The following is a 12,812-nucleotide window of genomic DNA, read 5'->3' on the forward strand; positions in this document are numbered from 1 at the left end:
ACTAGTTTTAGACCAGAGGAAAGAGTGCCTCCTACTGGCCCTCCAACACCACTTCCAGCAGCATCTGGTCTCCCATCCAGGGCCTGACCAGGACCAACCCTGCTTAGCTTCAGAAGCAAGCCAGTAGTGGTATGCAGGGTGGTATGCTGCTGGCAAAATGTATAACTTAAAATTAAACCAATAATTTGCACTCATGACTTGAGTGATTAAAGTAAACCACAGTTTTGTAAATACATAATGCCATCTAACCAAATATCAAAGAATGTTAGTTATATGCAGTTATCTTAGCCAGCCAGCTAACGTTAGCTATATGCAGTTATCTTAGCCAGCCAGCTAACATTAGCTATATGCAGTTATCTTAGCCAGCCAACGTTAGCTATATGCAGTTATCTTAGCCAGCCAGCTAACGTTAGCTATATGTAGTTATCTTAGCCAGCCAGCTAACGTTAGCTATATGTAGTTATCTTAGCCAGCCAGCCAGCCAGCTAGCATTAGCTATATGCAGTTATCTTAGCCAGCCAGCTAACATTACCTATATGTAGTTATCTTAGCCAGCCAGCTAACATTAGCTATATGCAGTTATCTTAGCCAACCAGCTAACGTTGGCTATTTAGCCAACTAGCTATTAGCCTAACCAGCGTAGCCAACCAGCATGATTATAGTCAGCGAGACCAACTAACGTTACCGGAGAAAAAGTTACAAAACTCCCGTAGTCTAATTCACAGAAAACATGCTGAAAAGTAGTGATGGGGAAACAAAGCTTCCTGAATCATTGGCTCTTTCCAGCCAATTGTGTCAAAAATAGGTTCATTACTCAAGGCTTTGAGCGACACAGAATTTAGAACAGCCACATTTTTATAGATGAAGTCACACGCCGTAGCAGCGTAGACATTATGTCATATATTAAACCACTGGCCGTGTTCGAGAGCATCAAATCCATGCTGCGTTGTGGGTAAACGGTGACTGGCTGACTGATTTATAAATAATAATGAGTAGTTATTTATGATGCAAGGTGATTTGTAAATTAGTCAGTCAGCAGCCACCTGCACTGTCGGCTGCAATGTCGAACAAGCCCAATACCAAACCAATCAGGTGTTCGACAAAATTATTCTTCAGATGTCATTGGTCACGTGCTGCTGATAAAGTGACACTGCTTGGAATTATACCGTTTAGCGACTTCAGGACATGCCTCATAGCTCCAGTCTCAAACTTAACCCCGTTCCTGCTGAAGAAGAGGCGGTCTGCTGGATGGAGAAAGAAGCTCTCGTGAAAGAGGAGGAGGAGGAAGAGCAGGCGGTTTCAATACAAAAACAAGTAGAAGGTGAGGCTGTTACCGTGAAAGACGAAGAGAAAGACGTTACAGAGGAAGAGGAGGACGACGACGACGACGTTTCAGTGAAAGAAGAGGAGGGGGAGATGACTGTCACATCGAAAAATGAAGAAGAGGACGAAACTGGATATCTGGTCCCGGTTTCCCAAACGCATCTTCAGGCATCCGATGGTTCTAACGATGAACTTAGCAATAAGATGGTTTTGAGAAACCGTTCCCTGAGTAACACTCGTAAGTACTGTCTTAAAAACAGAAGCACAAACTCTGCGTTTGTTGAACTGATGTGTGGTGTTAAAGGGGAAATGTGCAATTGCTACATCCATATTTGGACTTTTAAATTATTTATTTATAGCCTCAACATGGTTAAAACTATAATGTTGATATCATGGATGGTCAGTCCTTTCATCCATTGTCTGTCAATGAATTTGAGAGTAGTTACATTTCTCCAGCCCCATCCATCATCTTATTACCAAAACAGTGGTGGAATTAAAGCTTTGTTATCAGTTGAACTGCAGATTGATTGATTGTTGTGTGGCTTTTTTAAAGGGGCAACCTAGTTTTTAAACAAACAAAATGGCTGCCCAGAGTCCTGAGCTGTGTTAGAATACTCATACTAAACGTGAGTATATAGTATGCCTATTGGTCATAATATGATATAGTTAGTATGCCAAAAGTCCCCCGATGTCGTACTAAATTCGCCAAAATATGACGTATACACGCAGTACTTTAGGGCCCATAATGCAACTCTTCAGGAAATGGGCGTGGCTTCAACGTTTTCAGATTTGAAGAAAATTGGGAAAATATGCAGCCGAAGTCCAACGAGAGAGCAGATACAAATGAACTGCTTTAAATAATTATGACAAATGTTGAGCAATGAAATAAAGTAATGACCTTTCAAAAAAGTTACGTTACACGTTATGTTAGCTACACTATCCTTACAAAACGCGTACATATATTTACAGCAGTATGTACCAGTATGTGAGCTAGCTACCTAACGTTAGTTGGCTACTTGTACAGCAAACTTGCCAGTATAGTAACTATATTCTAACTTACTACCCAATGTTTATTGACTTGATTAGAGCGCAGAATAACTGATGAATTTAATAACGCTCAACACCCGTTGAATATGGCCGGTGTCAGTAAACATCTGCAAAAAAACTCAAATTAAATTGTTGCCAGCAGGACAGTTGGTCACCAACGCTCTGGATAACACGAAAACAGCCTAACCAGCTCTGCTAGTGCAAGTAAAATGGTAAGAGTGAGGTTTTCTCTGATTTGTGTCTAGCAAGCTATCCAACGTTAGGGAGTTAGCTTTGGTGCTTTACTGTCGTTGTGAGGTCAGAACGCTTGGATCGACCCTACTCCTCAGCCATATAGTATTTGTTTACAAACAGTGGCGTTATACAAGCTTATGTTTTGGTTTCTGGTGGGGTAATACGGTTAAAACATTTGAGGCATTTATAAGTTATATTCTTCAAGAATCAATGGTTATATTGTACATGGGTCTTTCTATAACTGCCAGTGTAGATTTCCTGTTGGGGTCAAATTGTTAGAGCTGTTGATAAGTCATTGTATAATATTCTGGCAATTCTTTTCATGACATTACATTAAAGGCGAAAGATTGTCTTTTCTTAGCAAGGTGTTACTCAAATAATCTTAGCTGCTAATTGCTAGTTAGCGGGCTAGCTAGCTTGCTAAATGTATTAAGAGTCAGAGCAAACGTAGCTAGCTAATACTGCCTGGTACCAGTGCTGGTGTAGGCCTAGATAAACATGTTTGTGCAGGGTATCTTATCAGAGAGGAGTAAGAGAAGTATGAATATGTTGGCTAGCTAGCCGGCTACATGAACTAAGAAAACAACATGTAATGTAACATCTAATTAGGGTCAACTGGAAACACTGACCAACACTTTGGTTCCTACCATGTCTTCTTCTCTGAGGTTTATTGTCAGACTACACTCATCAGGTGTATTGCTGCCACCTACTGTACAGGGTTGTAAAAAATATCCAAAACGCAAAAAAATTGGGAATAACAAATTATACTAATTTAATTATACTAACTACTAAAATAAACACGAACCAAATTCACTCCACTACCCTGAATTTCAAACAAAAATGGTACTTTTCAGATCCTACACAGGTTCAGGAACCCGGGAGGGGAGGGGGTGGACGTCTTCATTCAGTACTCCCTGTAACATTTTGTCTGTCCTGGAGATCCAGAAATCTATTTGCCGCCTTCACAATGATGTCTAGCTTCTTAGATGTTTTATTAGTTCATTATTAATGCAATTTATCACTGCGGCAGTGAGGGCAATGCAAACGCAACTTTGTTGTAGAAACTCCTCCAAGCTAATGCGGAAACTGCTAGTTTTGGACGAAGGTTATTAATAATTTATTAATGCAATTTATCACTTGCTCTATAAACACAACAATGTCCACCTTCTACACTATTAGTGTGTTGGGATCCTTCTCCTGCATGGCTTCACTGCAGACTGTGGGATATGAACTACCTTCTCCTCTCCACTCCTTCAGCTATTTTCACTGCCTCCACATAGGACACCTGCTGGATGGGCCTGATCATCCTAGCTACTGTGACATCCTTCTTCCGTACAGGGCACTCCAGGAACTTGGGAACGTGATTCCCATCACAATTACACCATGCTTCATCTGACTATGACATATTTATTCCTTCGACAAGCACTTGCCACGTGTCCAAACTTTTTTCAATTGTAACACTGCAGCGGCTTCTGTATATCTCTCTTACCCCGGATTTACATAAGATGGGAGAACCACTTCACCAAACCACAGTAAAACCTTCCGTCTATCATTCATTTTAATCAACATGCGTCTACCTGAAATGTTTAACCTAATCCACACAAAGCTTTCTCCTTTTGCGCTGTTGACACACAATCAGTATCATACAGCTCCTGGTCACTCGAACCGATTCCACTTTACCCAATTCATCCTTCACCATCTTTGAGACCGTTAACAGGTCACCCACAAAAGCCTCCTTGCTGATGATTCCCACTCCCACCCTAAACTGCTGTTCATTACCAACTTTAGCTCTTTACACTCCACTGTTCTTCACCATCGTCCACTCAGTCTCACCAACTGTACTCACGCCAAGAGAATCCCACAATGCTTCCTTCATTGCTCCTCCAGTCATCCCTGGACTCCCTCGCTCTGTGCTGTGAAAGATGTGAGAGTTTGTTCTCATAGTAGCATCTATATTGTTGTCATTCCATCTATTTTGTTTTCATTCCAGCACATCTGTTGCTTCACCAACTTGTTATCCCTTTCATCTGCACTACTTGCTGCTATTTCACTTCCTAATTTCCCTCTCTTGGATGTCTCCACCATGCTCCTACTCTGTCAGTAATTCCTCCCTGGTTTATTAATTGGTAGTCATGTCAAACAACAATATATTCAAGGTGCTACACATTCTATTCCAAATCTAGAATTAGAATCGTCATTATGTTTCCATGATTTCAACAGTTCACCAGTTAACTAAGCCTATAATGTGGACTCCAAGGATGTGGATACCAAGGAACTTGAAGCTCTCAACCTACTCCACTACAACCCCTTCGATGAGAATTGGGGCATGCTCAGTGTTTAGTCCCAGGATCCTTAGCTTAGTGATGAGCTTTGAGGGACTATGGTGTTGAACTCTGAGCTGTAGTCGATGAATAGGATTCTCACATGGGTGTTCCTTTTGTCCAGGTGGGAAAGGGCAGTGTGGAGTGCAATAGAGATTGCATCATCTGTGGATCTGTTGGGGCGGTATGCAAATTGAAGTGGGTCTAGGGTTTCTGCGATAATGGTGTTGTGTGCCACAACCAGCCTTTCAAAGCACTTCATGGCTACAGACGTGAGTGCTACGGGTCGGTAGTCATTTAGGCAGGTTACCTTAGTGTTCTTGGGCACAGGGACTATGGTGGTCTGTTTGAAACATGTTGGTATTAGACTCAGACAGGGGATGAAAATGTCAGTGAAGACCCTTGCCAGTTGGTCAGCTCATGCTTGGAGTGGACGTTATGGTAATCCGTCTGGCCCTGCGGCCTTGTGAATGTTAACCCGTTTGAAGGTCTTACTCACATCGGCTGCGTAGAGCGTGATCACAAAGTCGTCCGAAACAGCTGATGCTCTCATGCATGTTTCAGTGTTACTTTCCTCGAAGCGAGCATAGAAGTTATTTAGCTCATCTGGTAGGCTCGTGTCACTGGGCAGTTAGCCACTGTGCTTCCCTTTGTAGTCTGTAATAGTTTGCATGCCCTTCCACATCCGACGAGGGTTGGAGCCGATGTACAAGAGGTGTATCAATCTCCCCAGGGTAGCAGTAATACGTTGAGAGATTTGTCCAGAAAGGGGTGTCCCTCCCATAGGTGGCTCATTATTGGGATCCATTGCTGATTCCTACCTGTAGCTCACTATGAAGTGTCTAGTGATACAGGTTAAGGGTCCTGTTGGAGATTGGTGTTTGGTAGCGGAGTCGAGGGAACAAGCAGGGTTGGACACGGCCATGTTATTATCCCACACAGTCTCTGTGGTTCATTTGAACCCTGTTCCTGGGAACTAGATTTGTTTACAAATCGTCCCAGTCTGTTACCACAGAAGGGGTCCGTTTGTCCCATTTCCGTTTGTCCCACTGTCCATATGTAGCTTGTTTTTGGTCACAGAATGGCTGAATAAGTGCAACATTTTACCTGGAGCTAACTATGCAGAGCATAGCACATGTCGAATGACTTTAGCTTCCATCCAGGCCTGAGGGCACACGCTCTCTAGTAGGCTTAAATTAAAGATACGGAAAATAGGAGTGGCAAAATAGTCCGGTATTATCCTCAGTAATTTTCCATCTAGATTGTCAGACCCTGGTGGCTTGTCATTGTTGAGCGACAACAATAATTGTTTCACCTCTTCCACACTGACTTTACGGAATTCTAAATTACAATGCTTCTCTTTCATAATTTGGTCAGATATACTTGGAAGTGTAGTGTCAGCGTTTGTTGCTGGTCTGTCATGCCTAAATTTGCTAATCTTGCCACTGAAAAAATCATAACAGTAGTGGGCTTTGTGATAAATGAGCCATCTGATTCAGTTAATGATGGAGCAGAGTTTGCCTTTTTTCCCAAAATTGTATATAATGTTCTCCAAAGCTTTTTACTATCATTCTATGTAATTTATCTTTGTTTCATTGTCTTCTTTTTCTTCAGTTTAGTCACATGATTTCTCAATTTGCAGGACGTTTGCCAATCGGTTGTACAGCCAGACTTATTTTCCATTCCTTTTCCCTCATCCTTCTCAACCATACCATTTTTCAATTCCTCATCAATCCACTGGAATTTAACAGCTTTTACAGTCATTTTCTTAATAAGTGCATGCTTCTTAGTAACTGGAATAAGCAAGTTCATAAATGCGTGCTGTGTCTGGTTTCTCCTCATTACACACCACAGAGCAGCAAATATTCTTTACATCATCAACATAGGAATAATCTGTTTTATTAAATAATTGAGACACACAAATGACTCCAGGGAACCAGAGATAGCCTAACCATAAGAAAAAAACTCTTCCTTAGCATTCTCCTCCCGCTGCTGCTGGCCTTCGTAAATTCTGACGTTATGCTCCTGAAGTTTCCAGTAATAGGCTACAACAGCAGTCGGCAACATTTTCCATTTGCAGTGCCAATTTATCTGACCATTTCTACTGATCTGGTGCCAGTTATGATTTTAATATTCACATTTTACTGGAACATTTAATTTATAATAGTAATAATAATTATAGTCTTTATCTCAAAATAATTTTAATTCTTGTCAATAGGGGGTGCTGTTAGCACTTTCTCTCTTGATGTTGCCAAATTAAACTGCCCAGTACTCAATTCTTGCTCCTACAATATGCATATTATTATTATAATTGGATAGAAAACACTCTAGTTTCTATAACCGTTGGAATTATGTCTCTGGGTGAAACAGAACTCATTCTACAGCACTTTTCCTGACAGGGAGTGAGATTTCAGAAATCTTGGCCTCTGTTCCCAGGTCAGTTTTAAGGTCCCTGTGAATGCTATGGGGATACAAACACTGCCTACGCCTTCCTCTAGATGTCAGTAAGTGGTGACAATTTGAATGGAGTCGATTGCGCAATCTGGGACTGTATAAAAGACCAAAGGGCGGAAGTACATTTCTTTTCTTCCCTGCGCTTGACGCACGATGGACGTCGGACTGGCCTCCTTCCAAGCTTTGGTTTAGCCAGTAATATATCTCCGGTCATGTTTTTACTCGTTATAGGTGTTAAAAACATCATAAGGTAGTTAATTTAAACCGTTTTATAGCAATTTATATCCGTTTAGTGCGATTTTCTGGCATTTCTTTGTGACGCACTTCCAAGAGCTGGGCACTTTTCCAGTACATGCCGAACGTTAGTGGCCATTTCGACAGGACAAGAGGACATCTTTCGACCAAAAGACGATTAGACCGGAGAAAGGATACATTGCCCAAGATTCTGATGGAAGTTCAGCTAATAGTAAGAACTATTTATGATGATAAATCGTTGTTCTGTTGAAAAATGTTAAACGCATATTCCGCCATTTTCTTTGGGGTAGCTTCGCTTTGGCGCACCCTGTATTGCACAGTAAGGATAATTTTAAAAAATGTAATTCAGCGATTGCATTAAGAACTAATTTGTCTTTCAATTGCTGTCCACCCTGTATTTTTTAGTCAAGTTTATGATTATTTATTCATTAGACTAGATCACTGTCCAAGATGGCGTCCGACATTTTCTGGCCAGTTTTGCTACTATTCTCATTGTATAACCACGTTTTTTTTGTGGCTAAATATGCACATTTTCGAACAAACTCTATATGTCTGTTGTAATATGATGTTACAGGAGTGTCATCGGAAGAATTCTGAGAAGGTTAGTGAAAAAATTAATACATTTTGGTGGTGATGATGCTATCGCTCTTTTTGCCTTGAATCAATGCTGGGGTAATGTTTGCACATGTGGTTTGCTAATATAACGATTTATTGTGTTTTCGCTGTAAAACACTTAGAAAATCTGAATTATTGTCTGGATTCACAGGATCTGTGTCTTTCAATTACTGTACGCTGTGTATTTTTAAGAAATGTTTTATGATTAGTAATTAGGTAATACACGTTGCTCTCTGTATTTATTCTAGTCGAGTTGTGATGGTGGGTGCAATTGTAAACTATGATTTCTACCTGAAATATGCACATTTTTCTAACAAAACCTATCCTATACAATAAATATGTTATCAGACTGTCATCTGATGAGGTTTTTTCTTGGTTAGTGGCTATCAATATCTTTATTTGGTCGAATTGGTGATAGCTACTGGTGGAGAGAAAAAATGGTGGACAAAGAAAAATGGTGTCTTTTGCTAACGTGGTTAGCTAATAGATTTACATATTTTGTCTTCCCTGTAAAACATTTTACAAATCAGAAATGATTGCTGGATTCACAAGAAGTGGATCTTTCATCTGGTGTCTTGGAATTGTGATTGAATGATATTTAGATGCTAGTATTTACTTGTGACGCTATGCTATTCAGCTTTTTTACTGGTGGGGGTGGTGGGGGGTGCTCCCGGATCCGGGTTTCTGAGACGGTAGAAGTTAACTTCTACATTCTATCTAAATTAAAATTATACAAATCTAAATAACTTTTATTGCCATTGCCAACTATGTAAAAATAGCCTACATAAAGCCAACAAATTAAAACAGCTAGAAAATATCCAGATAAAAATAAATCACATTGTGATGGCCTGTCTACATAGTTGATACAGTATTTCAAGTTCTATCACCTGTTGGTCCAAAACTTGATACAAAATATTCTGGGCCCTGAGAGTTTCCCGCGCCAGTGAGTTTGGGACAGACACAGCTGTAGGCTATTTGTGAAATGGATAAGAAGTAATCAGGTATTTTATGACTTTTCCACTGGATCAGAGCATTACATTTTTCCCTTTCATGTCAAGTGTTTATTAAGAGTGAGAGCTGGAATTATTTTACAAATACTTTGAGGAACTATTGTCATTTGCCAATTGATTTTAGTAAGACTTTGTTTACATGCTGTTTGAGGTGAAGAGAAAATTACTTTGAGAACCTCCACAACTCATTAGTGGTGGTGTGTAAATACTATCAAACATCCCCAAATGCTCTCTGCATCGCTCTATGCCCTCTGTGTTTGCTAAAACGCAATTTGGTTGCAGAAACTCCTCCAAGCTAATGCGCAAACCGCTAGTTATACCAAAGACTTACTGTAGGACCAATAACTTCACCTAACAACAACATAGACCTACCGTAGGACCCATAACTTCACCTAACAACAACAAGAGACCTACAGAAAGGTGCCTATATTGGAGACCAAAAGTTGTCTGGCACACTGCTTAGGATTTCAACAACTTTAAAAACGTATTTCTAGCATACAATCGTCGATGTTACTACTAATGTGAAAACAAGACAAAATATGACTATTGTTGTTCACTTAAGACAAATGTCAAATAATGAACATTCATTACAGATGTCATTGTTTGTACAACATCATGGCTACGCTGTTGGCATCACCTTTTTACAGTAGATTTTTGCTGTTGTGGGCCTTAAACCATCTGTCCGACTTCTTGTTCACGCAGGAGAGAGACGTGACTATCGTGGATCCTCTGGGGGGCCTCAACAACCTCATGATGCTGACGAGAAAGAGAAAAGTCTCTCCACTTCAAAACACCAGCAGAGACCCACAGGGAATAAATCTCATTGCTGCTCTGACTGTGGGAAAGGTTGCAAATCTTCATCAGACCTTAAAATACACCAGAGAACACACACAGGAGAGAAATCTTATAGCTGTGATCAATGTGAGATGAGTTTTACTGCATCAAGCAATCTGATTCGACACCAGAGAACACACACAGGAGAGAAGCCTTATAGCTGTGATCAATGTGGGAAGAGATACTCTGATAAAAGATCCCTGATCAAACATCAGAAAATACACACATGAAGAAGTTGTTTAATGATATCAATGAAATAATGTCACAATGTAGAATGTTTTAACATTGTAGTAGGAGTTTTTTAATGATGTTCTACCTGTTCAATTGATTGCAGCATGATATGGATATTAGCCTCAGGGGAAAATGCAGGCTCTGAATTGAAAGAGTATTATTTAACAAAAAGTGACTAACAAAAAAAGAGCTGTGTTACACTTACTGCGTTGGTGACCCACTTTAATCAAAATGTATTACTTCAAAATGTAGCTAGTTGTTTTCTACAAGTTGAAAAAGCTGCTTGTTTAAAAAAGACATTTAATATGATAATTGTTGCAGATGTTTGTGTATATACACACATGAAAGCAGTATAATAAATTGGTCTATTCTCAATTTTATTAACAATCTGACATCACTCCAGTATTTCTTGACAACGTTCAAATGCTAATTGTCTTTATTCCACTACTGAAGAAGCATGACTCAAATCACCTACTCATATTTCAAACATTCAGCCTGACAAAATATACATGTTTTATTATTCCATGCCTCACCACTAAGTGAAGTATTGCCAATACATATTAACAAAGGGGTGTACATTTGGTTTTGATTTTCATATTTACAATTTATGTAACATTTAGTAATCATAATTATTTATGCAACCAGCTGACCATTTTTGGGTACAATTATATTGACAATGTTGCCCTGCTTTTAGAATATCAGGATTAATTCTCAGATGTGCTAACCCAAATGCATGACTTTGGGGACTGGGCCCGATCCAACAACATGCCTATCGAGTGAACCCTGAAAAGAGAGAGAGAAGTAAGGTGGAAAGTTACTACGGATATTGCAGGAGTTGGTTGCTGATTGTCTCAAGGGTGGGCAGTCAACAAGTTTTGCGTTTAGCCAGTATGTTGCCATGGACCACAATTTATTTTGACTGCACGTTTTTCTGTATTGGAGATGAGTTTTGTTTGGGCTCGTTCCAAGGGGACCAGAGTTCTAGAAGCTAGTGAGCTTTAGGAAGACGAGAGTTCTAGAAGCTAGTGGGTTTTAGGAAGACGAGAGTTCTAGAAGCTAGTGAGCTTTAGGAAGACGATAGTTCTAGAAGCTAGTGAGCTTTAGGAAGATGATAGTTCTAGAAGCTAGTGGGTTTTAGGATTCTATTGAAAGAAAAAGGATTTTAAAAAATAATATGATTGTATATTATTATTTAGAAATATGTGTTTTTTCTAGTTTTTAATTGTTGACAGCCAGTAGACACCATGTTTGTATTGTAGAAGCATTGTAGTTGACTGTGAAATGGAAGTTGTTTTCTGTTGGGGGTGAGCAAACATATACAAACAAAAATATAGGATATATTTGTTGTCTAAAAGGGGAAGGTGTTACAAGCTTTGGTGTTACACCTGTGCTGGCTTGTCCATCTCGTTATTTGGAAGGTGTTTCACCTGAGCTGGTCCAGGTTCTATTTAAGAGTGTCTGGCCCAGTGCTCCAGTTGTCTTGATAGATGTGGAGAGTCAACACCTTTAGTTGCGCTATCTTTTTGGTTTGCTTCCTGTCTTTAAGTTTGTTGTGGGTTTTTCTTTTGTTTCCCTCTGCTTGGGCAGATGTAGTGGGTCTCATGGTGGGTGTCTTTTAGGTCCCAGTTGTTGTTACTAGTCAACTTTCAGTGGACACAGAGCAAAACTGCAACATTATGTTATAATACTTTTATTGCATCAAATGGTTGTTTTATGCAACAGAATAGAGGGTTCTTAGAACTATAGTGTCTGTGTGTTCTACTGAGGATGGGCCTCTGGGAGATAACACTGACAGGAGATTTACTATGTCTTTTGGGTGATAAAACCTAAAGAGACCGCATTCCAGAGCATGAGTTAATGTTTCTGTTCTATATGGTACCAGGGAGAGATGACCCCAGGGCCAGACCCTGGTCTCTACACAAAGAGTACTGTTTTTACAGCAGATACTGTCTGCTGAGAATTATAAGTATCTTTCATACAAATCTTAACCTTGTGACCCGTTCTATACATCTGTTGTTCGTCATGTTGGTTGAAAGGGATGTATCTTGGCTGTAAAAGACCTTTGTACTTTTGTCTCGTGGCTCTCAACAAATCATCTGGGGGTGATTTGTCGACCAGCTATCATTATCGTAGAGCACTCAATTGATTCACTTTATATGTATACGTTGTCTTGACCTGGTCCCTTATTAATAAGTTAATAGATTTAGTTTAAGAATATCACTGACTTGTGTGATACGTTTGTCTCCTCATTTGATATGAAAGAAATTAACCACATTTGGGGATGCTAATCTTCACTTGGTGAACGCTCCGGACGACCTGGGTAAATGGTACACGAGGGATCCCTCAAACTTGGGATCTCAGGGAGACCACACTTTGGAAATGGATCAGATGGACCCACCTTTGATCTGAGAGGCAGCGAGCCGAGTGGATACCACATCTCAAACCTAGTTTTAAAAAGAGGTGAGCGAACCACGCAAAGTGTAGTTTT

At 40.0% G+C, this 12,812-nt stretch overlaps 1 protein-coding gene across 1 annotated transcript; it reads left to right on the forward strand.

Annotated features, from left to right (window-relative positions):
• The first annotated feature begins 1,167 nt into the window (after positions 1-1,167).
• LOC129839093 (zinc finger protein 892-like) lies at positions 1,168-11,270 on the forward strand. The gene is made up of 2 exons (XM_055906369.1): positions 1,168-1,561; positions 9,962-11,270. Exons 1-2 carry the CDS (start codon positions 1,186-1,188, stop codon positions 10,321-10,323), a joined length of 738 nt encoding a protein of 245 aa, XP_055762344.1. The 5' UTR covers positions 1,168-1,185; the 3' UTR covers positions 10,324-11,270.
• The last annotated feature ends 1,542 nt before the right edge of the window (positions 11,271-12,812 follow it).

This window comes from Salvelinus fontinalis, chromosome 40 (assembly GCF_029448725.1).
Source record: "Salvelinus fontinalis isolate EN_2023a chromosome 40, ASM2944872v1, whole genome shotgun sequence".
NCBI lineage: Eukaryota > Metazoa > Chordata > Actinopteri > Salmoniformes > Salmonidae > Salvelinus > Salvelinus fontinalis.